The sequence below is a fragment of the Fusarium keratoplasticum genome, chromosome 1 (genome assembly GCF_025433545.1).
Source record: "Fusarium keratoplasticum isolate Fu6.1 chromosome 1, whole genome shotgun sequence".
Classification (NCBI taxonomy): Eukaryota; Fungi; Ascomycota; class Sordariomycetes; order Hypocreales; family Nectriaceae; genus Fusarium; species Fusarium keratoplasticum.
Window position 1 is genome coordinate 1,169,803 of NC_070529.1, and position 25,412 is coordinate 1,195,214.

General features: G+C 54.9%; 7 protein-coding genes across 7 annotated transcripts; 4 read left to right on the plus strand and 3 right to left on the minus strand.

Annotated features, from left to right (window-relative positions):
• Nucleotides 1-653: 653 nt before the first annotated feature.
• Nucleotides 654-2,184, minus strand: NCS57_00036500 (Phenylalanine--tRNA ligase; the record flags this gene model as incomplete). Its single annotated transcript, XM_053050451.1, has 2 exons — nt 654-2,002; nt 2,067-2,184. 2 exons carry the CDS (start codon nt 2,182-2,184, stop codon nt 654-656), a joined length of 1,467 nt encoding a protein of 488 aa, XP_052918966.1.
• Nucleotides 2,185-2,789: 605 nt separating this feature from the next.
• NCS57_00036600 (uncharacterized protein) lies at nt 2,790-3,901 on the plus strand (the record flags this gene model as incomplete). The annotated part of the gene is made up of 4 exons (XM_053050452.1): nt 2,790-2,958; nt 3,003-3,007; nt 3,068-3,768; nt 3,820-3,901. The coding sequence occupies 4 exons, from the start codon at nt 2,790-2,792 to the stop codon at nt 3,899-3,901; spliced, it is 957 nt and encodes a 318-aa protein (XP_052918967.1).
• A 388-nt stretch (nt 3,902-4,289) lies between these two features.
• NCS57_00036700 (RPOLD domain-containing protein) lies at nt 4,290-5,601 on the minus strand (the record flags this gene model as incomplete). Its single annotated transcript, XM_053050453.1, has 3 exons — nt 5,344-5,601; nt 4,714-5,282; nt 4,290-4,665 (listed from the first exon to the last, which is right to left on the minus strand). Exons 1-3 carry the CDS (start codon nt 5,413-5,415, stop codon nt 4,290-4,292), a joined length of 1,017 nt encoding a protein of 338 aa, XP_052918968.1. The 5' UTR covers nt 5,416-5,601.
• A 240-nt stretch (nt 5,602-5,841) lies between these two features.
• Nucleotides 5,842-7,179, plus strand: NCS57_00036800 (Sof1 domain-containing protein; the record flags this gene model as incomplete). The annotated part of the gene is made up of 1 exon (XM_053050454.1): nt 5,842-7,179. The coding sequence occupies one exon, from the start codon at nt 5,842-5,844 to the stop codon at nt 7,177-7,179; it is 1,338 nt and encodes a 445-aa protein (XP_052918969.1).
• A 982-nt stretch (nt 7,180-8,161) lies between these two features.
• NCS57_00036900 (uncharacterized protein) lies at nt 8,162-10,768 on the minus strand (the record flags this gene model as incomplete). The annotated part of the gene is made up of 4 exons (XM_053050455.1): nt 8,162-9,019; nt 9,073-9,922; nt 10,048-10,384; nt 10,732-10,768. 4 exons carry the CDS (start codon nt 10,766-10,768, stop codon nt 8,162-8,164), a joined length of 2,082 nt encoding a protein of 693 aa, XP_052918970.1.
• A 6,351-nt stretch (nt 10,769-17,119) lies between these two features.
• Nucleotides 17,120-18,492, plus strand: NCS57_00037000 (CMP/dCMP-type deaminase domain-containing protein; the record flags this gene model as incomplete). The annotated part of the gene is made up of 2 exons (XM_053050456.1): nt 17,120-17,388; nt 17,460-18,492. The coding sequence occupies 2 exons, from the start codon at nt 17,120-17,122 to the stop codon at nt 18,490-18,492; spliced, it is 1,302 nt and encodes a 433-aa protein (XP_052918971.1).
• A 1,160-nt stretch (nt 18,493-19,652) lies between these two features.
• On the plus strand, nt 19,653-20,731 carry NCS57_00037100 (Ribonuclease H; the record flags this gene model as incomplete). Its single annotated transcript, XM_053050457.1, has 2 exons — nt 19,653-19,830; nt 19,893-20,731. The coding sequence occupies 2 exons, from the start codon at nt 19,653-19,655 to the stop codon at nt 20,729-20,731; spliced, it is 1,017 nt and encodes a 338-aa protein (XP_052918972.1).
• Nucleotides 20,732-25,412: the final 4,681 nt, after the last annotated feature.

Sequence of the window (25,412 nt, forward strand, 5' to 3'; positions counted from 1 at the left end):
CCGAAACAGACGGCACAAGCCACGGCTGCAAAATCTCGAACGCCACAGCGCACGAGCCACCCTCCCCTGTCAAATTCATCCGCCCCGCCGGGAGGCAGCTCGACCATCTGCAAGGAACACAACCTAGACCCCGTTGTCGCGTGGCTCAGCTCGGACTGACGACGTCACTCTCGCAAAGCCATTGGAATCCTGCTCATTTGCAATTCGATCCTGCTTATCCACATCCCGAGACGGGCCTCGGGCTGGCTGGGGCCATCCGCTGTCTAAGATTGCTGGGGAGTTGGCCACTGGCAGGGCGCAGCAGCAGCAACAGCTCTGCGACCGCGTCGTCATGAGCTGCGGCCATGGCCATGGCATTGAAAACACTAGCTCACGGGGCAGCGCTCCCTTTACGAGGAATCCGTCATGAGACATACATACGTTGAATAGCTAAGATACTGTACAGATACTAGTACATCTCCGCAGCTGGATCCGCTTCCAGCCTACAGGTCTAGGTCTAGCCCGGGGTCTACCATGTCAAGCTGGATCTGGAGCAAAGAGGCTCACGAGCCTCAGCTACTCCACAGGCCCAGCTCCCTTCTCCTCCGCATGATGCACTGCCGGCGCTCCCTACCCTAGCCTTGCGCGCGTGGGCCAGTCACGAGCCAAGTGGCTCAGCGAAGCTCAACACCCAGCTCCTTGACGAGAGCCTCGCGGACCCTCTCGTGGAAACCGTTGGCCTCAGCGTTGGTCAGCGTCCGCTCCAGGCTGCGATACACCATGCGGTAAGCCATGCTCTTACGCCCCGTCTTGGGATGCGTAAACTCGTCAATCAGCCGCACATCCTCTACCACGTCGCCTGCCACGTTGCGCACCAGCTCCATCACATCGTTCTCGTGGAAGCTGCCCTTGGTGTTGCCACCCGCCGCCGACGTCGAGCTCAGCCAGAAGGACACGTCCTTGGGGCAGGGAGGGTACTTGGAGAAGGGCACGAAGCGCTTCAGTGTGTCGAGGTTGTCGGTCACGCCCTCAAACTGCGACAGGAATCGGTTGTCTTTCGACCAGAATAGGCGGATATCAGGGATCTTGAAGAGGAGCATGGCAATACGGTCGATACCGATGCCAAACGCCCAACCTAGACGGTTCGGCACGCCAGCGTTGATCAAGATATCCTGCTTGACTACACCACATCCGAGTACCTCGAGCCAGTCACCTGCATAGTAAACCTCAAGCTCCCACGAGGGGCTGGTGAAGGGGAAGTATGCCTCAACCCATCGCATCTGGAGCGGTTCATCAACAAAGTCGGGGTCCTCCTTGATCGCTGCAGCCTTGGCACGGGAAAAGATGTCGACAACCATGGACTCAAGTGACCTCTTCAGGTGAGCACCGATAGCCTCAGCCTCTGCCGCCGTGTGATGGGGTTCTTGAAGAGGGTTGCGCTCGGGATGAATGGCAGGGTTTGGGTCGTCTACTTGGACTCCATGCACGGGAAGGTTCTCAAAGTCCTTCCACACAGCCGCAGCAATGTCACCATTGGGAACTTCGTTACGGTCCCATGACATGGCACCCTCCATCTGATGGAAAACAGGATAGTGACTCCGGTCAATGGCGTCTCGTCTATAGACGTCGGCAGAGATGAGGTAACCAGCGCTCTGGTTGGCCCGGAAAGTGTCGGCTTGGTGGGCACTCGTATGCGTTCGCAGGAGAGTCTCCTGGTTCAGGTAGTAGGTATCTGAGAGAGCACGGCCGGGGTGGTTCGCGGGGAAGCCGAGCGAGTCAAAGTTCTGGGCGGTGGACACAACGGGGCTGAACTCATTGTGGTACTTGAAGATAGGCTCGGGGAAGTTGGACTGGATGATCTGGCGGGTGATAGAGACGGGGTGATCCTTTTGCAGATGCAGGCTCCTCGAAGTAGCATCGAGGACGTTGGCCGGGGCGTTGAACCACTCAGGATCCGTCTTGATGGTCTGCCCACGGATAGTGACGGAGCCTTGTTTGGAGCTTGGGGAGCCCGTCGGAGGTGCTGCAACGCGGTCAAGCCAGTCAGCGAGACGTCTATGCAAGTATTCAGCTGCAACTGGACCGACCCGACGAGTATGCCCTCACGGCGCAAGCTGTTCGGAGGATGATGGAGCTCCGGGAGAGGTGGGCGGCTCGCGGGGCAGAGGCCCGGAGGCAGCGCATGCCCTGGGCGTAGAATCTCATTTTGACGGCGTACGGAGCTCGACAATCACATTATAAGGCGACCGGACCACGCAGCAGACGCCAATGGCTCGTGGACGCAATCGCAAAGAGAGCTTTAGGTTGATTTACCTCGACTGTGAGTGGTTCCATCGTTCCGTCTTGCAAAAAAGTTCGGCTTTCGGCGTTACAGCTGCTCCGGAGGGACAGCTCCGAAGCCGGCCGGCCCGCAAAAAAAAGAGAGACGGAATTTCCACGATTTGCCTTTTCAACGGCCGCCGTTGGCGCAACCAGAAGAAGAGAGTCCCACGATCCCTGCTCGGATGCACTCCCCCGATCCGAATCTCCGGCTGCCAGCCAAAGCTCGGTCAATTGGAAACCAGAGATAACTGAGGGTCAGGGATAACGAAGGGAGGAGAAAGTCACGAAAAAAATCCCAACCCCATCCGTGCTTACGCTGGTTTACTCATCGAGTCACCCCCAATTCAACCATTGCGCCCACTCTGCGCAACCTTGTCGCTCGTTCTCCGCGTCCTCGATCCGAGGGAATGTCGACGATAGTGTCTCGCAGCTCGTGAAGCTTTGTTCTCCCGTACGGCCGGATCCCATCTCCCCGCAATAACCACAACATGGCCGCTGCGCAAGAATCTGTGGCCAACATGTCGACAAAGGCGGAGCCCGTCAAGAAGGAAGAGCCGACAAGGAAGAAGGCGTCGATACGGTATCCCTTCTGGTTCGGCGGAAGTGCTAGCAGCTTGGCCGCCTGCGTCACGCACCCATTGGATCTAGGTACGTGGTGTTGAACGTCTTGGAACATATACATGGCTAACCAGAGAACACAGTTAAGGTAGATCTCGCCCCCCGTCTCCACAGATCTCGCATACGTTCACATGCTCACCCCTTCTAGGTCCGTCTCCAGATGCGCACCGGCAATGCGCCCAAGAACATGGTCGGCACCTTTGTCCACATCCTGCGGCACGATGGACCCCTCGGGCTCTACAGCGGCATCTCGGCCTCGCTCCTCCGTCAGATGACCTACTCGACCGTCCGCTTCGGCGTCTACGAGGAACTTAAGACCCGCCTCTCGGCCGGAGGCCGCGATCCTTCGTTTCCCGTACTCATAGGCCTGGCTGCCGGCTCCGGCTTCCTGGGCGGTATCGCGGGCAACTTTGCGGATGTGCTCAACGTGCGCATGCAGCACGATGCTGCACTTCCTCACGCTGAGCGCCGTAACTACCGCCACGCCTTTGACGGCATGGTGCGCATGGCCCGCGAGGAGGGTCCCAAGAGCATGTTCCGAGGATGGTGGCCCAACAGTACCCGCGCCATGTTTATGACGGCCGGACAACTCGCCAGCTACGACGTCTCGAAGCGCCTACTGCTCAAGTACACCCCTATGGAGGACAACCTCAAGACGCACTTCACGGCCTCGTTCCTCGCCGGTCTGGTCGCCGCCACCGTCACGAGCCCCATCGACGTCATCAAGACCCGCGTCATGTCTTCCTCGCACAACCACGGCGTTCTGCATCTCATTGGCGACATTTACCGCTCCGATGGTCTCATGTGGGTGTTTAAGGGATGGGTCCCCAGCTTTCTCAGACTTGGACCGTAAGTGACCACCCCTGAATATGGTATACACAACGACTAACATGGAATCAGGCAAACTATTTGTACATTTGTCTTCCTAGAGATGCACAGAAACGCCTACCGCAAGGTCAAGGGCCTAGATGCGAACCTATAGACTGGCTGGGTATGATAGATGAGAGTGAAAAAGAGATGGGCATAAAATCTTGGCGTTAACATTGTCTTGTCACCATATATGCACGGTGCATTCTCGACGGCGTTTGTTTGTTGGGCAACTCGAGGGCTCTTGATGTAGCTCTGTCGAGCAGGGAATAACTCACTTTGGATACCACACTAGAGGTAGAGAAAGAGAAAGAGATGTGCATTAGAAGTTGTAGCATTTGAGAGAGAGAGGGTTCTATCCAGGTTCATCCAGAAAACAAGAAAAGAATCCATTCTACGACCGTTGCTATGCTGTTTTTGTTTACCGTTTCAAGATTCAACCCCTGGACACCACCCTTGATTATCGAATTAAATAACCCATTTCAAACGCCCTCTTTGAGTCCTCACTGCCACGAGGACTGTCCATAAGGTGTCGTCCCGTAAGCCGTCATGCCCCCGCCATAGGCCGTGGCGTTGCCACCGTACGGTGTGGTGTAGCCCCCGTCTTGCCAGGGCGTCGTGCCGCCGTCCATGTTCATATCAGGGCTCCGGGGCCCGTCGAACTCGGCCTCGTCGCCGCCGTACTTCCTAGGGTCCAAGCCCTTGAGGAGACCGCCAATCTTTTGCTGCAGCACCCGGATGCCGCTCTGCACGATCTGATCGGGCTCCATGCTTCCTGATGTTTCCACCTCAAAGTAGAACCGGTTGGGGACTGCGTCGTAGTCAAAGGGCTCGCCTTCTTGCGGGGGGTCTTCCCACTGTGCGTATTTGCTCTTGGGCCTGATTATAGTCAGTAATGAGTAATAGCTTCGAGCCTGTCGATCTTACCATTCTACTTCGGGATCTGTGTCGTTCTCGAACCACATGTCGAGATGGTGCAGCTTGTTGTGAGGGTCGTACTCAAATCCGACGGCCGAGGTGGGCATCCACTTGGCATGCTCCTTTGCGATACCCTTCTTCGCGATGCAGGTGATCTTGAGCTCCTGGTCCTTGCGCAGCTTGGCGATCAGGCAGCCGTAGCCCTCGGGGTCGGTGATGACGGGGTTGCCGACCGAGTTTGCGTGCCTACCGTCAACGACAAGGTCGCGGGCGTACACCTTCATGATCTCGTCCGAGGTGCACTTGGCGTGCAGGTTGAGGGTGACGCTGCACTGCTCGCAGTATTGCTCGCAGTCGCAGTCGCGCGAGTTGTTGAGCTCGCCCACGCCCTTGGAGTCGAGGGGGATGAGGCCCAGGCGGTGGGCGATGAACTCGTCGGCCAGCACGGAGCTGTTGACCTCGATCTCGACTAGGTCGATGGCGATGGTGGGAACCTCTGCCTGGATGACGCGCCGCAGCGCGTTGGCGAAAGAGAGGTTGGTCTTGGAGAGCTCAAAGTCGACGTGGGTGTGGTCGGCCTGGGTCGCACACAATCAGCTCATGCCAGCGACTCTTGAAGGAAGGGGATCAATCCCATACCGCAGAGATCTTCACCTGAGGCTGCTCAGGCTCCCCGTCCATAACCATAGGATCATAGTCCATCCCGTCCATGATTGCGGCGGCGCGCGCTCGCTCGATCTCGAGATTCGGTTTGTGATAGCAAGTGTGAGCGCGGTGATCGCGCAAAAGCGATATTGTAATTCGTCTATCGGTTAATCGTGCTTCAGGTGCTGCTTCGTCGTCAACTCGTTCAATGGATAGGGCGTAAGAAGGGACAAAGAGCGAGGAGAGTTTTTGCCAAGCACCTTTGAGCGGATGTGCCTGGCATTACTACTATGCGATCGAGAACTCGCAGCTCACGGAATATTACCTAATCCGGGTCTTATCGGCCTGCATGGTTCGCATTATCGCGATAAGACTGGCAGAAAAAAAGTTATCCCCACCATTTGCATTGAACCAGCCTCGACAATAGGAAATATCTTCAGATTGAGAGCTTCAACTTTCCCAGTCCAATCGACTCATAGGGGCCTCTCAACCATGAAGATCAAGGCCATTAGCCGTTCCGTGTCGGCACAGCAGGCCGCCGGCTCGGACGTTTCCAAGCAGCCCCGCAACCTCGACTCGGCGCTGCACCCCTTCGAGCGCGCACGCGAGTACAAACGAGCCCTCAACGCTGTCAAGCTCGAGCGCATGCACGCCCAGCCCTTTGTCGGACAGCTCGGACGAGGTCACGTCGACGGTGTCTACTCGATCGCCAAGGATCCCAACTCTCTCGAACACTTTGCCAGCGCGAGCGGTGACGGAGTTGTCAAAGTCTGGGATCTTGCGGATAGGGACGAGATATGGCATGCCACGGCGCACGAGAACATCGTCAAGGGCCTCGAGTGGACTCGCGATCAGAAGCTGTTGACCTGCGCCGCCGACCGGACCATCAAGCTGTTTGACCCCTACAACACACCCAGCGACGCCTCGCCTATATCATCCTGGCTAGGATCTGGAGCCTTTACAAGCCTGTCGCATCACCGCTCAAAGAACGCCTTTGCCGCTGCTTCAAGTGTTATATCCATCTACGACCTCGAGAGGCACACCGCCGCCCCCGAGGTTCTCCGCTGGCCAACCTCTGTCGACACCATCACCAACGTCTCGTTCAACTATGTCGAGACGTCGATTCTGGCGTCGTGCTCCAACGACCGCTCCATCGTCATCTACGACCTCCGCACCTCGACCCCAGTCACAAAGACGGTCCTCAAGTTTGCGAGCAATCGCATCGCCTGGTCCCCCATGGAGGCTTTCAACATGGCTGTTGCATCCGAGGACCACAACATCTACCTCTTCGACATGCGCAAGTTTGACCGCGCCCTTAACGTCCTCAAGGACCACGTTGCCGCCGTCATGGATGTCGAGTTCTCCCCCACTGGTGAGGAGCTTGTCTCTGCCTCGTGGGACCGCACCATCCGCCTCTGGAACCGCGACCGTGGCCACTCACGAGACATCTACCATACCAAGCGCATGCAGCGCGTCATGGCGGCCGCCTGGACACCCGACGCCCGTTACGTCCTCTCAGGCTCCGACGACGGCAACGTGCGCCTCTGGCGTGCCAACGCCTCTCGCCGCGAAGGCGTCAAGTCGGCCCGACAGCGACAGGCCCTCGAGTACAACGACTCCCTGGTCCAGCGCTACCAGCACATGCCCGAGATCCGTCGCATCCACCGTCACCGCCACGTGCCCAAGGTGCTCAAGAAGGCGGGCGAGATCAAGGCTGAGGAGATCAAGAGTATCAAGCGACGTGAGGAGAACGAGCGCCGTCACACAAAGAAGCAGTTTGAGCGAAGAAGGAATGAGAGAGAGAAGATGGTTTTGGCAACGGAGAAGTAAAAGGAAACCCAAAAGAGGAAATAGTTTCATCCGATTTATTATGGATGAAAAAAGGAAAATGGGCTTGTTAAAAGGACATGATATCGCATTGCATGGCGTTCAGGTCGTCTGTCTATGGGGAAAAGTAGATAGGTCGAGTTGTTTAAGAATAATACCACGAGCATTGAGTGCTATATATGTCTGTATGGGTTTATGAGTGCTGGATATATGTGCTCGTCTATCACACCTACCAGTTTACACAGCTCCTGGTTAAACAACTTGACATATATATCAGAATCAAGGTTGTCACACATAGAACACCATTTAGAAGCAGAGAAATATCATTCCCTCAGCTATCAAGTCTAAACATCAAAAGATCTCAGTTGATCAAACACTAAAAGCTCCATGTTTCCCGTGCATAAGCGGCATATCCGTCTGCTGTGAGCGTCGCGCTGAGTGTCTATTTTCATCCCATCCCAATTCCAAAACAAGAATCACTCATGTCAATCCTTTCGTCGCCCAGCGGCGAGGAGACAATGGGGATAAAAAACACATCTCGCAACGCCACGGATCGAGAGTCTCAACTGTCAAACAACATGATACAGTTGTAACACGACTCTCAGACCAGAACCGCCCCAGACTCAATTTCAAATCATCATGTGAATCCCTGACAATGCCAAACGCCCAAAAAAACAAAAATGCCGATGCGGAGTGTGTCACGCTATCGGAGGTATCTCTATATCAATCGAACGGAAAACGCCAGCCCCGTCTTTGTTTTGTTTATGTCGTCGTTGCCATTCCGTTCCATTGATAGTGTGGATAGTCCCTCCTTGGCGCATCATCATCAAAATGCCAAGTCCGTTAAAACGCCGTAGGAAAGACGAGTTTCGACAAAGGAAAATCCCAGTAACCATGTCCGAAATTAGTAGGTGTTGTCGCCGTAATAGTAGTACACGCCGGACAGATCCGGCGAAATGGTAGGAAATATCGATGTGTCGCCGACTTAGATGCTGTTGCGAGCAGTCTTCTGCGGCTTGTAGTTGGGCAGCTCGTCGAACCAGCCCAGCTCTTCGTTGTATCGGAAGGCATGGAAAGCAATGCCATAGGGCTTGGGCTCGATCGAGTAGAGCATACCCAGAGGGACATCCATGTCCGTAATGTCCGCCAGGGACAGGTCCATAAAGTAGGCCATCAAGACCCTACAGACGGATCGGTGTCCAATAATAAGGAGGTGATCCTCGATGCGCTCAACCTCTCGGACCATGTCGCGCAGGCGGCTGACAACCTGAAGGTATCCCTCGCCGCCGACGCCAGGGTAGATGTAGTTGAGCTTGTCCTTCGCCCGTTTGGCGTACTCCTCAGGCTCCTTCTTGGCGATCTCGGCATACGTCATACCCTCAAATTGACCCGCGTTCATCTCGTTGAGCATCTCCCAGTTCTTGACATCATAATCGTCATCGGCCTCGAAGTATTCGGCCGTGTCCACGCTGCGCTCAAGCATCGATGTCCAGACGCAGAAGTTCTTGTCCTCCAGTTCGCGGTTCATCTCGGGGTAAGGAGGAGTGTTGTCACCAGGCACAGGTGGGAAAGTAGCCTGAGCCATCTTGCTCTTCTGCTCGGTAAGCCACTGCTTGCGCTGGTAGGTAATAAACCTGTGAAGAGCCTGTCCATAGTAATGACCTCGCTCGGTCAGGGGCGAGTTGCCGCCCAGTCTTCCAAGCTCATTGTCAACGCTCTGGCCATGTCGAGTAATCCAGATTTGTCGAGGAGCAAGGTTGAAACTGGCAAGATATGTGCTAATACCGTTGCTCAGGAAACCCTTCAGACGATGTTGCACCAGTTTTCGGCCGACATCAATCATCTAAGAGGCAATTAGCTACTAGTCCCAGGGTTTGTGTAGGGAATTGGGCGTACCTGAATGTACTGCATGTCATGGGCCTCCTCGTACTCGCCCAGGGGCACATAAGCGCTCTCGTAGGCAGCGACTCGCTTCTTGAAGTCGTCCAGAGACTTCTGGGGGTCCTTGTCACGATAGTCAGGACCCGACAACTTCAGACGCATGTTCGCCTCGAGCAAAAGAGGGTCTTGGCAGATACTCTCGATGAAGAGAATACCCAGCTTAGGCTCCCGCCTCTTGATGCGGTTGACAATGTTTTGTCTCCGCTCAATGGTGCTGTTTGTGGCGTCGAGAATGCCAACAGCACCACCATGAATGAGCAGCCAATCCAGCAGCTCATCCAGGGTGTCCATGGCACACTGCTCTCGCATGGCAGCGGCCTTCTCGTTCTTGGGGTCGAAGAATTGAGCCGATTGATCCATCTCAGCCTTTTCCTTGATCACGGAGTCGTTGAGGTCAAGCATATCGGGCTCGGTCTGCTCGGGAGACATCGGCGGGGGCGCGGGCACGCCATTGAGCAGGATCGAGGCGGCGTGGACGGGAGGATCGAGGTGGCCGGGCTCCGGGAGCAGCTTGGGATGCACAGGAACCTTGCGGCCAGCGGCCACACGTCTTCGGTTGCCAACATTGAAAATTCTTGAATCGTGCTGCTGCCAGGACAGGTATCGCTGGAGCTTCTTTGTGATGTACGACTTTCCTCGAGCTGGCAGACCGACCATGACAATAACAAGCTTGGCGGCGACATCGCGGTGGGGGATTCTTCCGTCGGGCGAGACCCTCGACCGGGTCATGCCCGGGATGTTGAGCGTTGTGGCATGCGGTCGCACTCGAGGTGTTTGGCTGCCCGAATTCTGTCGCAAAGGTGGACTATTTCCATGTGTCAGCGCGGGGGAGTTCGTCCAAAGCGGGATCGTCGGTGCTAAAAGGGCCGAAGTCGGTGGATTTGTGACTCGCGACTCCGAGGGCTTTTTTTCAAAAATGACGGCACTTACATGCGTGGCGAGCTGGGCGCCGTCGATGTGACGCTACGCGCATATGTGGGGGTCTCGGTCAAGTCGTTCATCGCTCGCAGGGCCACAGCCAGAGAGGAAGGCTGGTTGCTCGGAGGAGGTAGGTGGTCATCATCGATGGTGGGAGGAGGCAGGACGGCGTAATTGTGCGAATGCGATGAGGGATCTGACGTTGGAGGAAGAGAATCGGACTCAGGCGCTGATGTCGGCGCAGCTGACGAAGACGACAGAGCGGGCGAGGACGATGGTGAAAGGCCGAGCAGACTATGCATGACAAACTTGGCCAGTGCAGACTGTTTTGATTGTTTGCGACCCGCGTCTAAATGGATGAAATAGTGAGTATGGCTGTTCTGTGTTTCCGGACAAGACGATAGACGAGAGTCGAGTTGGTCTCGATGAGTGTGGGTGGTGGAGGAAACTCGATTGGAGAGACGGGGTTATGATGGTAAACAAGGGTTGATGTGATGGAAGAAAAATGTTGCGTAGTATTCTTGGTTGATCGTTTGGAGAATGGCAATATATGAGGAGAAGAAACAAAAGTCAGATGGAAGGGAAGGGAAGGTGCAGAGTGGAAGGATAATAAGGACGAAGCTTCCGCGGTGCAGCAAGAAACAAGGAGTGAACACAGCAACACACACAACGTCTGAAAGCTACATGGGTACGTACCTGCTGGGGTGACGGGAACCTGGACTGCTGAAGGCATCTTCTGGGTATCAAGGGAGACTCGGCGCTCAGAGCCAAGTCCAAGCACTGAGCGATGAGTCGTACTCTCTGGGAGGGCAACCACTGAGAGTGGCTGGCTTGCCCAATCCAGCGGCAGGGATTACGGTCCCAGCGAACCTAGCCTGACTTGCTGGGAGGGAATGGGGAGGGCGTGGTGTTTAGGCGCAGCGCGCAGTGGGCCGCACCTCAGGGATCCCGTACTGTCTGGTCTGGTCACAGTGGCTGCTCAGGGCTCCTCAGTGGGTATTTGCCGTGTGTTTCTTGGAGGCTGCGCTAGGCTGTGGGCAGTCTCACAGTGGATTCGATGGGATGGATGCGATGCAGCGCGGGGGGGACAGTAGGTGGCGTTTCTGTTCTGTCGGGGCGCTCGGGGCGTCCTGTTTGGGTGCCGCTGCCGGAGGCCTAGCTGCGAGCTGACTGCAATGATGGAGCTGGAAGAGGCTTTGGTGCCTTTCGATAGTGGACTCGGTGGTGCCGTCCAGTGGAGAAGTTTGTAGGACCCTAAATGCGTAGCTAGACTCGCATGGGAAGTTGGGCTGTTGATAAAAGGTTTGAAGAGGTGCGACGTGAAAAGTCGTCAACAGGAGGATTAGTTAGACGGGCACTTTTCCACGTTGGGGAATTGTTGAGTCGAGCTTCGATCGTCCAAGCCCTTGCCCTAGGTATTGTCGGTGTCGAGAGACAGAAAGGAAAAAAACTGTTGATGAGTCGATGGGTTGCTCGTTGCCTCAACGTGTACCAACCAAGTACGCAACGTTGCTGTGTATGTGTTGTTCGATGCGGTCTGCCTCGTTTCCCTCTGCTCTGGGCTGAGTTCCTATTCTTGTCGATTGATTTCTCGTACAGCTTGGCACACATATGATACCAGAGCGGTCGCGAGATGTCTCGTTTCTTTTGCTTTTTCTTCTCTTCCTCTGTTCTTGTTCCTTTCTTTGCTGGTCGTGTCTGAATGCGATACGTCACCACTTCAGGCTGTGCTGCCCGTCAGAAGGGGACCCCCTTCTGCAGGTCGGGAAAGCAGAGGCAGGTAATATAGTGGCGGCCTCGAAGGCGGTTGCTTGGGTATTCGGTTGCCCTGACGGGGGTCGCTGGGGTTGACCAGCGATATCAGGAGAGCGACGAGGCAATGTGAGGTGATGTGAGGTGGTCGATGGTCCGTGTCGGGCGGTTATGGATGACCAGGAGCCCAGGTAAAAATATGTATGGGTGCCAGCAAGCAAGCAAAGCAACGCCCAAGGCTGCCGTCAAGATGGAGGATGCGGGAGAAACATTGGTAATGGCTTCAAGGTTTCAGGCAAGGTCCTTGGACAAACTACCCTCCATCCATACCTCCCTCCGTTTGACCCTTTTCGGAGCGTGTGTGTGTCTGCTGCCATCCATAGCTGCCATTAGCTTTGCAGGTGCCGCGCTGGGCTCTCGTGGACTCGCTGTGGCGCCGCATCCATTCAATGGATGGATCCTGGCACAGGCCGACTTACATCATTGTACGTTGGCAAATCTCATCCACTGCATCCCACATGCGTAGGTCCCGTCCCTATACTCAGGTACAGTTACGGCACTGCGGATTCCATCCAGATCTCAAGTCGCATCTACCTTGACCCCCTTATCGCTCGTATATGGTACCTATACCCCTTTGACCAGCGCACGTTCCGCACCGGCGCTGGGTATAGGTTCATGCTATCAATGAGATGGGCTGCTTCAGGCTAAAGTGAAAAAGAAAATGACAGAGACCCAGAGATATCGCCCCCCCAAAGATCACCCCGGGTCCCGAGATCCACGGTGTTCCCGTCCGCCTGGGCCTCCCTTACCTCATGGCTCCAATTCAAAGGAAACATGTACCGAATATCCCACGACATGGCATGTTTGGTATCCATGGCATGGTGAGCTTGCTGGCAACACAGCTGCTTCATACATCTCACGGCATCACAAGTCCGGCAAGATGTTGGATGCTGGATGCTCCCCGCGCCCATCGGATTCGCCCCGTCAACTACGCCGTAAGGGACCCCCATCCTATCCCCCAGGCCGGCGGCCGAGTTTGGGAGTGGCTCGGATTCTCTGGTCCGCGGGCTTCCCCCAACTGGAATCCCCATGAGTGAGAGTCTGTCTGTGTCTGTCCCAGGAGAGCAGGAGCAAGACCCCCAAATTTCGCCAAGCGTCTGGATCAACCTGGCAAGAAACCCTTGGCCAAGACCTCAAGGGACACCATCCCCGGCTGGGTCACCACGGTGGCGCGGGTCCATGAGCCCATCCATCACAGCTAGCTCCCTCCACGCCGGCCACTAACTGGACGCCGAACCCCTGTTCTGCCCTAAACTCACCGAGACGCTGGACCGCGCCAACATTTCGCCTGCCGCCTCACTCACCCTCCTTTCGCTTGCGAGTCGTTGTCCATGTCTTGTCTGGTCTGAAGCTGATGATGAGGAGGGGGGCTTGGGAATTGATCATCATCGCCCTCCTTTTCAAAGCCCCAGATGACATACGACATGGTGCGTCAGTCGACACACTAGATGACAATCTTACGGGAACACATGGACACGACAACTGCTTTATCGATTTGGGGGTAAAGAGGCAGTCCGAGGCGACGGTGGAGTTTGTTTGACTCGTTACAATTCCAACCGACGTTGGGGTCTTTTTTTTTTTCTGCGACCGCCTATGCATTGGCCGAGCCTAATGAAGGTTTCAATCTGTTCGCAGCATGCAGAATGCAGCCAGGGCATCCTAGACCCATCTCCAGCATGAGTGGCATCCATCCTCCACCCCCATCTTGACCGTGGTGCGCTGCCTCTAGGCTCTATCGAGTCAAGCCTCGGTGGCTCTTCTGCCAAAAGTTGCCGCGCTACTGCGGTCCAAGACCTTCCTTCCAGCAACTGGAAGCTCCAACCTGGCCTCAGCTCTAACAATCGCAAACTCCAGAAAGAGTCATTGCTGCTAGCCTCCGATCTCGCCAACCAGGTGCGGGGTGTATCCGCACAAGAGTGAGTAAAACCCAAAGGGGGAGAGGGGTTGGTTGCATGAGAGGAGGAAACAAAGCGACCTGAATCTCCACCGCTATCTTGTGTGCCATGTCTCTGCGGTTAAAATTACCTTTGAGGTATTCGTAACACCAAGATGAGGCGTCGTGCAGCGAGGCGCCTCTTTTTCTCCTGCAGGTGAGAGAGAGCTTCAAGGCTGAGTCACCCTCTCAGCTGCTCCTGTTGTTGTTGTTTATGCTGTTACATTTCAGGCTCATTGGATATTCTATCTCCAGCCTCAATACCACATGCAAGGAATTGTCAGACTGCCGGAAGTATGTTTCCTTTGTCCGCCTTGCATTGGTGGTGGTGCAGACAGGAGTACGGATAATGCCACAGTCATCTCGCATGCCCGCAGCCTGCTGTCCATCCTCCTCGCATCCCTTTTTTTGGCTTCTGCCATATAGTACGAATCATTGCTACCGTTGCTTCTCGTGGGCTCGCAAGCGGAATGAAGCCTCCCGCAAGGGCCCAGTTGCCTTGGTCTCTGTGGTGCACTGGCCCTGGAATATCGTTCGAGCAAAACTCCAAAGCATCGATATAGTACGAGTTTTGCTGCGTCCCGGAAGCCTGGTCGTTGTCCTTGCCCGCTTGGGTTTCAACACGAGTCTATGACTCCGAGGCTCACGGACTTTGTTGTTCGTCTGCCGGCCGTATTCCCCTTTTGCCCTTATTTGCTTTTTCCTGCGGGACGATGGGCGATGGCAGGTAAAGGGATCCTTGGCGAGCGTTTGCTGGACTTTGTTGTCAATTCGCATGTTCCGGCGGCACAGACCAAGGCCCGAGACGCGGGGATCTTCCCGATAGGCCGTTCTATTGTTGCTCATCTTCCCCCTTGTTCGATTCTTTATTGACGGAGCTGGATATCATGTGATGCCGTCGCAACGTATCCGTCCGCTGTCCAGTCAGTCTTATTATTATTCCATGTCGCGGTGAGCCTTGGTCAGCAATACGTGGTACCATGCCCAGCGACAAACCTGCAAGCTCTTTACAGCCAACGTCAGCGGTACTTGACAATTGCCCGGCGGCTGAGACCATGTCTTGGTAGGCCTCCAAGTGATCAGGACTTGGATCCTATAAGTCATGTGTCTCATGTTAAAGAGCGTGATCAACAGTATGGCCATTCTTACATCAATATTGAACATCTTCAATGCCATAGCAAACAACTGCCGTTTGAGGGTCGACGTTGGCGAGCATCAAAAGCGCGAATGCGGATAGTCTCCGGTGGACGTCCCATGCTAGGGTCAGAGATCCGTCCGTACCAGGAGCCTGGCGAACTGGCTAGACTAGCACTAAGCGCCGGGGCCCAAAATCCGTAATGAAACAGCTTATTGCATCGGGGCGTACCCAGCTAGGCTGTGTAGGCGATATCGACTGATATGATAGCAGATATCAATCGAGAGGGGCAACTGGTCTCATATGTTTCCACCAGGCTGAAGCCGCCTTGGAGCAACAGTCCATATCCCACGGACTGGGCGATTGGGGGCGCCTTACGGTTGCCCATTTGGAGACCTTGCTTGGGCGTCAATGCCCAAGAGCCCATCCATCTCCCCATCCGTTCTTCACAAGCTGGGCAACCCACACTCTGTCGGTTGGGATGGGACATGCACCGGCGCGGCGGAACCAGGTGCTTTGTGCGGAGAATGACACATTCTCCGCACGATCAAGGACGGAGATGCCAGAAGGAGAATTACCACAAGAGGTAGAAGGATCATCTGCACCCCGCGATGGCAACCCTCTCCGTCCCTTGATCGTGAGATTGGGGAATGTAGCTCAGCGAAAAGAGCCGGTCCAGGGTACGATGTCCGGTGGGGAGACGCGGGGTTGGTTATGACCTGTTCCATCTGTAGGCCGAGGCGGAACAGTCATCGCGGAGCCGTTGTCATATGTCCCACGTGGTGGCTAATATCAAAATCGAGTTCCGAGGCAAGGCTGATGACATTGTCGTCATGATGTGCTTTCTGATGTAACTCTTGGTTGGGAATTGTCATGACATTAACCTGCTGTCACCTACCATTAGAGGATGACGATGCATTCAGGTGGCTCGGTCTTTGTGTTCGTCCCTGGTACTACGCCAGTAATGTATATACAAGTTCCAAGAAGCAAGCAGGCCATCGTTTGTCAGAAACTCATGATGCATCTGAACAATACGTGGATGTTGAAAGTTGAAAGCTCGAATATCCATTGTCCTTCCGGGTAAGCGTGTGTGCCTGTGTGGCTTGAACGCACAAGTCAAGCCACTCATGCAGGGTCTTCGCCACACCAAGGCCCACACGACAGAACTCATCCTCACAGACAACCGGGATACAAGACATCAAGAAACCATCGAGAGCCAGAGTCAAAAGCGACTAGGGCATGCTGGCAAAGGAATCTCACTAACTGTAGGAAGTGCTCGAAGGGTGAGGAACTGGGTGTCAATTCTTTGCTGAAGCTGCTCGCGGTCGCAAAAAGGCTCTGTTTGTAGCAGGCCTTTTCAAGATTCTGCCTGCGCAGTGAAAGGTGAATTCTTACATGAGAAGTTGAGGTAGGTGACTGGCAAGTTTGCCTCTGAACCGAAGAAAACCGGCAGAAGAATATCTGCCAGCTTATCGATAAAGCGAGGCATTAGTCGTTGGTGGTTATTACAGATATTTCCCCAACAATATCTGCCAGTTGCCGCCACTGTCAAGGTCAACTTGCCCACGATATCAACCCAAGCATCCATATCGGAACCAAACGACAACCCCGCACCAGCATCACTGGGATCGTCAAAGACTCACTATTACCTGGATCTAAACAAACCGAACCGGCCCCCTCGACTCTGCTCCTGCAAACCAAGACTGTCCCTGAAAGGCGCGGTGAAAGAGTGAGTGCAACCCATGAATGATCTTGCAATAAACGCAGTTACTGACTTTCCGACAAGCAAAGAATAAAGAGGGTGCTTCCAAAGGACCCAAGCGGAGGTGAGATATTGTGACGCGCACCTGCTTTCCAGCTCAAGAGCGCACCTTCTCTCGTTCGACAAGTCAACTAGCCAGAAGTCGTGGCCAGAACCACCATTTCTAAGCACGCCCGGCTCTCCCCAAACACAAACCTTACAATCTGCTTTTGCTCGAGGAATGATTCTTCATCCAAGGATTCTACCGCTCTCTTCGCCAGCATCTTCGCACCAGCTGCGCTAGCTGCTTCGCTGCACTCACTCGCCCCTCAAGGTGCTTCACAACATCAAAACGTAGCCATCGCACACGTAAGTTTAGAATGTGACCAGAGCCATCATTGTCGTTGACCGATCCTAGAACATAGCCTGCCTGCCCCAGAGCCGCCTTCTACCCTCACAGAAAATGACCACCCCTGATCCAGCTGTCGAGGCGCCAGCCGCCGAGGTCTCGCCTGCCCAAGAGGGAGTCGAGACATCCCAGCCCACCAAGCCCGAGATTCGTGGGCCTTCTGAGATTGTTCCGAATGTTTTGATCGACGATCTCAGGGAAAGCCACACCAACCGCGGCGTTTTGATCCCCCTCAAAACAACTCAGGAAGTCCGACAAGACCACACCATCACTCATGCCTTCATTACACGAGCGCCAACCAAGCAGGCCAACGAGGTCATCACGTTCGTCCACCCTGACGTCCAACTGCACCACCATGCGGCGGCTCAAGATGACGGTTGCTGACAATTCCCAGGGCTTTGCGTAACATGCGACCTGATGATAGCGCTAACCCCCTACCTCATCTTCGCAGATGCGCCAAACCTGCAGACCTTCCCGCCCATCTCAAGACACAGTTCATGAACGACACCTCAGTCGGTCGTCAGATCCACACGGCCAAGTCAACATGGATATATATCATTGTCGGAGAGGTCAAGGACTTCACCCGAGAGGAGCTTTCTACCGTGCTATCTCCCATCGAAGGCATGGAGCAAGACCTCTTTATCGCAAAGATCCCTATCCCACTCCTCGCACCCACATCTCAGGTCCAGGCCGCCATGTGGTCTTCCCAGTTTTGGCCTACGGTCTACCGAAAGAACAATCCCCTTGGCCCGCACCCTAGCATGGTGGCCCGTGGAACCGAGGAGATCAAAGAAGATGCCTCTGTTTGGATGGCGCTGGCACACCGCGTCGCTCTACAGGCCAAGGAATCTGGAATCGGCGAAGCGATGGGTGCTGTGATCGTCCAGAGAGATGCGGGCAAGGTTGAACTTGTTGGACTTGCTGGAGACGCTCGCCGACACCAGGAATGCGGCCTGCTAGACGGCACAAGCAACCCTATGACACACTGCGTCGTTCGTGCTATTAGCATGGTGGCTCAGAAGCTAGTCAGGCACGAAAGAAGGGCTGCTGGTCTGCCCGTACAGACGCCCAATCTCGAATACGACGCCTTTCAGGACGGCCCGCTCCTCGAGATAGAGAAACAATGCTTCGAACAGGAGCATCCGAACAAGGACGGGTACCTTTGCCACGGGCTAGAGCTCTATGTCACGCACGAGCCCTGTATTTCATGCTCAATGGGCATTCTTCATTCTCGCATGGGCAAGGTCGTGTTTGCCACGCACATGCCTCGCAGCGGAGGACTGAGCTCAGATGATCGTCCGGATGGAGGTGGACGAGGACTGGGGCTCTTCTGGAGACGAGAGCTCAACTGGAGCTTGATGGCGTGGGAATGGGAACGTGACGGCGTTCCTGACCTGCCCTCTGTTGAACCCATCACTCATGTTTAGGATTACCACCTCCTCGGTCGATATGAGACTCGTCAGCTCCGTGGATTCAGGCACGATGCTGGACCAGTCACGAAACGAAAGAAGACGGAGCTCCCGAAGAGCATTGATAGAGTATTACGCATTACACGATGTTGGCCATGTACCATGGCTATGAAACTGGAGGGCATAATTACCCCCTGGTGGCTGGTGGGGTATGCTAGTTGGACCTGCCTGCAGCTGGTGCGTTGGCTGGAAAACAAACAAAGGATTTAGATAGTCCTTTATGTCCCAGGTGAGAAGTCGGATTACGGACGTTGGCGGCGGTATTGTAACTATGTATGGATTGGGAATGGGAATGAGCATGGCTGGGGGAGCCTTGGACGAGTTGGCCGCGGAATGCGGATGCGGAGAAGCACACTGGCAGATTTAATCAGATACGACGATGCATCAATTGACTTTTGCTTGCTGACTAGAGTGCCTCAGAAGAGACATTTACATGTGGTCTATGGAAGAAGACGGCAATGGGTGCGGTGCGGGTTGAGACGGAGGGATACATAGCCCGTGTTAGTTGGGCGAACCCTTGTTCTCTGGTAGGTGCCCCTCTTTCTTTGACGGGGATCGCAAGGCGCCAGTCGCTCGCTCGCTGTACTCTCTGCACTGCACCTCTTTCTTCCCGTCCGTCTTTCTTTCGCAACCCCCCCCCTCCCTCTCGCTCTGCCTCTGCTTGCACCGCGCGGCTAGACGCACCACAAAGAAGCTCGTATCGGCGTGGGTCTTTCAGCTCAAGACAAGCAGAGGCGGCTCTTTGTTCTGGTTCTTTTTGGTCTGCCCTCTATCGATCACGGTGCTGTGGACAACCCGCCATGCACTTCCTTTGACTCTGTCAACGCCGCCTTCAGCCTCGTGCGACGACCCTTTACCGCGGCACCTCTTGCACCACACCCGCTGTTCCCGACCACGGCTTCACGAGTACCATCAAAGGAGCCCGGCGCTATTGCGACCGACATATAAACGCCTCATTGGCGCCGGCTGGGTCGCAGGAGCATGCAACAAAAAGAAGGCATATTGACCTGTCGATTTTCACCTTTCTCAACGCCCCCACTATCACAACCGCCGATCAACGCAGCAGCAGCAGCGACAGCATTAGCCACGCGGCTTTCCAGTACCAAGAACTTGTCGAGATGAATAAGAAGCGCAGTGCCCCCGGGGCCGCAGTTGCCTCTGCAGGCTCCTCGTCCAAGAAGCGGAAGATGGATGGTGTGCAAAAGTACTACGCAGTCAGAGCTGGGTTCAACCCCGGCGTCTACTTGACCTATCCCGAGTGCCAACAGCAGACATCGGGATTCAGAGGTGCAGTCTGTGAGTACATCTGGTAATATCAGAGTCAGAGGACCATCCCGCTAACCCTTCATGTGTCCCAGTCAAGTCGTTCGTTTCGAAGCAGGACGCCCTGGACTTTGTTGCCGGCAAGAAGGTTGCCTCCACGTCCAATGAACCCGACAAGTTCTACGCGGTCGCCGTGGGCAACCCTACGGGTATCTATACGGACTGGACCGAGGCCTCGGAAGCTATTAAGGGCATCAAGGGACCCAAGTATAAGCGGTTTGCGACACGGGCAGAGGCAGTTGGATATATCAAGCAGTTTGGCAACAAGGAAACCATTGATGCTCTGGGGGAGGAGGGACGATCGCACCCGGAGCCAGAACCGGAGCCAGTATTCGAACTTCAACCCGAGGAGCCACCGGCCAAGAAGACCAAGCGGGTCCCGGATGAGGTTCCTGGTTCGGGGCCTGTGGAGGATGTGCTCAAGATCTACACCGACGGCAGCAGTCGCGCCAACGGCAGAACCAGCGCTCGCGCCGGATTGGGCGTCTACTTCGGAGACCATGACAGGCGTAACCTCTCGGAGCGGCTCCCCGGCCTGCCCCAGACGAACCAACGAGCTGAACTGATGGCCATATTGCGAGCACTCCAGATTGCACCCCTGGAGCAGGCGGTCCAAATCTTGACCGACAGCCAATACTCGATCAACTGCGTGACGCAGTGGGCGCGGAGCTGGGAGGCCAAGGGCTGGAAGACAGCCAATGGTGCAGAAGTCAAGAACCAGGACATTATCCGGGAGGTCCTGGCCAGAAAGGCAGAGCGGGAAAGGGCTGGAGGCGCAACCTACTTTAAATGGGTCAAGGGGCACGCCAGCAGCCGAGGCAATATCGCGGCTGATCAGCTCGCCGTCGCTGGAGCCGATTTGAGTCCCGTCTGATGCCACAAGCTGCTCTCCAGGGTGGGAATGGATGGCTCGTGTATATGACAAGGGATTGAAGGGGGAAAAAAAAAAAATAAGGGGAGTCGGACATGTGTTGTATGGAGCATATCGATGTCACGGCCTTGCGTCTGTTTTTCAGAATCGAGGAGTCTAGCGGTTTACCTGTGGATATGGAGGCGCTATTACTCCATGCCGTCTTGTTATTTTGCTTGTTCTTGGGAGTTTCTTTCGTCAAGATCGATCTCTGCTCTTGTTTGCTGACTTTGTTATCTTTCATGTCAAAATATCATGATACCTACCTACTACATGTGTTCTGCTGGTTGATTGGCTCCGTGGAAACAGAACTGAACTCGGGTAATTGCGTGATTGATGGTCTTTTAGCAAGTGCCGTTAACTACCTTGATGCTTTATCTTTGTAATATTTGAGCACAAGTGGTGAGTGTATGTTATGTCTCCATGAGGAGAACTGCGGAGATGATAGTGGTTCCGGAGGCGTCTAATGCACGATAGCACAGTAGCACAAGTTGGACAAGGGCGAGACCGTTGCAACTATCATATCTGATCGTCACTGGAGATTAACTAGGGGCTCATGAAACGGCACGACATGAGGCTACGGTGCTCCGGAACGAGGAGCCGGAGGCTGGTGACGCTTGGCCCGCGGGCGCGAGGCGTAGATCATGGATTGTGCTTTGACATTGACAGCGGATTAACGTGACAACGGGCGGCTAAGTGCAGTATCGAGATGGTCTTGGGGGGTCCATGACAAGCCCTGAGGGCATTTGGATTGGACTAGGATGAGAAATGCACAGTCATGGAGTGGGCAAGGTAACTTGTGTTAGCCTCTATCTATTCTGGGGCATCGAACGAGGTGGCTGACCCCGGCCGTGGGCTCGGGGAAGATGGGTAAGCTTCTCCTGGTGCCGTTCCGTCGAAGTTGAAGGGAAAAATAGACTTTGGGCTAGGTTTGACACGCAAAGTCTGGGCCAAGGGCTAGAATTGAGATATTTTCTTTCCCAGTTGCTGCTTTTGCCCTGAAGAGCAAGGTCGGAGACAATCAAGCAAAACGGTCAAGCACACGAAAATGTCCTCGGAAAGGTTCATGTTCCCCCCTCCTCCTCCCGCCGCGGGGGAACAAGTTCGAGCTAGAGGCGGCCCGAGTTTTGTCTAGATCGGGCCGTTGACAAGATCGGAGGCGAGAGGGAAAAAAAAATACAGTAAGAAAGATAACGAACGAGCAAGTCGGTTTGAAACCCGAGACATTTCAAGGGACTTGGAGTAACTGTAAGGGTAAGGATATGGCATCATGAAGCTAATAGGCTGGGGTGATGTCAGAATGACTGCGAGGGAACGCCCCTTTGCTGCAGAACCGAGTCAATTGAGGAAAGTCTTGGTGAGGGTTTTCTTTGCTCGATCGAGGTTTCGCCGGGGGTGGACCGTTCATGGATGGAGGATTGACGAAACTTTGGTGGTGGTGGAGGACGGCGAAGGAGGTCCGGTATCGAAGTTGACGTTGTTGTTAACTGTAGTTGTTAGTCAAGCCCAATGGATACGAATATGAGCCGGTATAATCGTGATCGAGGCGATAGAGATAGCCGACGTCGCATCCTCGCGTCCGGATCTGAGGCAATAGCAGAGTTGCATCGGACAGCTTTCTGGGCGGTGGCAACACCATGCTCTCACTCGTTCAACTCTCCTGGGCGTTGAGGCTGCGAAGACGCCCCGGGCTAGTGTCGTTCGGGAGGTTGGCGAGGTATGTGTGTAAGTGCGCCTCATGGGTAGGGATCATATCGCAATCTCTCGGATACGCAGAGAGCCCACGGAGATCTGCCGGGCGGGTTCCATTGTGGCTCACCGGTCAAGAGTGAGTTCCAAGGGACAAGTCGGTCTCTCGTCTCGTTTAAACGTCCATGATTCGATCTTGGCGATGGCGGTGTTGATTGTTGGTGCTTCACTATCTAGATGTGCTCAGCGATCTGGACCCAAAGGCTGAGACATTGGTAGCATGTTCTTGTGTAATTAACAGGTCGTGTAATGGGAAAGGAAAAAACGGCTCGTGTCTCAGACTAAAGGCATTTGCCGCGTGTCTCTGGAAGAAGAAAAGGGACGACATTGACAAGAGACATCGAGATAGCAACGCCAAAGAAGCGGTCTCGAGACGCAAGCTGAAGACATTCTCGTACGCCACAGACAGCGGCTGCGAGCGATGAACGCTGACGGACCAATCTTTGTTGAGATGTTCGGCGTCTATCAAACATGGGCAACAAAGACGTCTCCGAAGCAAGGGCGCCAAGCCGCGCGCAGAGAAGAATCCCGAACCTGGGACGCCCGCACGTTGTGGCATGGCAGGATGGAAATGGATGGATGGGCTTTGATATGTGATTGGCTCCTCTTACGCCTTTGCACGACGTGAGAGGGACACACCATCTCTTTTGCTCCCGCTACAGCTTGGCTATCAGGAATGGGGTTGTATCAGAAAAGGGACGCAATGAGGCTATACGCAAGGGGGGGAGGGGGCAGAGACAGCATGAGCGTGGTGGCGGCCCCGAGTGGCGGCCCGTGGCATTTGATATCCCGCACCAAGAGTAGAAGACAAAAGGGTCTCGTCTTCCCGAAGAGGAGAGAGTTTCGCTATGGCAGCCAATCTACCAAGGCAGAGAGATAAGAGAAGAGCAAAGAGGGCTTTTGGGCGCAGAGTGTGTCAGACTCTTGATTAGCCCTTGACAACCTAACACAACCCCCCCTCAGGTGTGAAGCAAGCCATGGAACCTACGTAGCTGAACTGAACGTCAGAGAGGGTTCCAGTTCTGAGAGAAAACGTGGGATGGCAAATGGACATTGTGTCCTCATCGAATGAGATTCCCACCCTCGACAAGACAAGAAAACGTCACTGTCATCAATTCGTCCGGCGGATGGCACGGAAGGCCGAGGGATTCATGACCAGGGCCCAGCTTGCAGTTTGTTGAGTTCTGGAGTTACGTCCCCGATTTCCTCTTTGGGGCTCCTACTTAGGTGGGCAAAAAAGCCTGGGGAAAGCTGGAGAAGGCTCCGGCTGAAGAGTTGTGAGGGGGCTGGTGTGTTTGAACTGGGGCTGGTGAGATTGTAGAGAGGGGGGCAGAAACGCCTCTCGACAGACACTCGCAATTGAGGCTTGAATCATGGTGATTCGCCCCGTGTTAGTCGGTGACTCCAGGGGAATGGGAAGGGGGAGTGAGAGGCGATCCATTGGATCTACAGGGTCTTTGGAGGGTGGAGGATGTCTCCAAACCCAGGACAAGTGTGTCTCAAACTCCACTTGCGCACAAAGATCTGTGTGTATGTGCGTGTGCGTCACGGAAGAGTTTCCTTGGAAAGAAGGAAGAACAAGAAACAACACGGTGGCATTAGACGGGAGGCACGTTGATGTCCACGGGGATGCCCGGGTGTCCTCCTGATGGATGATGTTCCCGTGGGAAGCGCCTCGGCGGCGTCGCGTGCGTGCGAGGTGTGAATGGTAATGGCGCCGAGTGCACGGCAGCCTGCACTAACAGGGCTCTCGTAGTTAGGTACCATTCGACTCTGTCCGCACCACCTCCAGTGTCGTAGCGCTGTACCGTCCAAAAGCTAAGGCCCGGGTGAAAAGTAATCGAACGGGAGTCTTGACACGTCCATCCGTCGGTGGCCGGAGGCCGAGATACGCCGTGTCCTGGCCGTTGGGGAAGTAATCTTTGAATTGCTGCTGTTGTAAGAGTCACAGACAAAGCTTGCGTAATACGTGAGGCCTCGCTGGCTGTTGTGCTCGATACAGGGATTGATGAAGGAGCCCCCCGCTCTCAGCAATTTTGTAGAGCAGCAACAGTTAATCTTGCTAGCAGAGATGAATGAGTGTCATCAATCAGGGCAGCGAAAAAAGAAGGCCAGATGAGATTGGCCACCCAATATCCCGTCGGAGCTGCCCAAGCAAAGTACCGACCTCCTCCTATTGCTCGGGGATCCATCCAGATTGCGTGTTTTGAGTTGTGTTTATCAATGTCGGTCTGGCTCACATTTTGTCTTTCGCCAATGCTAGGGCATTATCAGTGTGCAGCGGCGACAGCAGGCAGTCGAATCCAAAATGGATGTATGTACAGACACGCAGGTTCAGACGTGCATTGGTACCTGGCTGCATCACATCCATCCTCTAGATTGCACCATGAGGTGGCCGGTCTGTCTCTGCGAGGGAGAAAAGACTCGACAGAGAGGGACCGGCGCACAGCCCCGATACGTGCGAGACCGGACTTTAGCACCGTGCACAGTGCCCTGCAGCGTCCCAGACTCTCTGTGCGAGGTAAGCCTCAACCGCACTGTCCAGCGCCGAGAACGGACCCACTGCTAGGCCCTTTTATCTGCGCCTCCAAGTACCTCGTCCCCCCCGCCACTGGAGGGCCAAGCGAATCCACTCTCCTCCCAAGGCGTGGGATACACGCACGCACACTTCAAAACTCACACCAGGGGGAAGACGAGACGGGGAGACGAGACGACGACTCTACTCTCTTAAGAGCATTTTAGTACATTACCAGCACGCTGGCCCAGAAAGGCTTAGCCGCCCACCCGCGGAGCGCCCAGAGAACCAGCCAGAGAGACCGGACGTCTACCACCTCCACTCTCCTCAGCTAGTTACCTCTAGCCCTGTCTGTCGCATCGACCAAACCAAACCCAACCC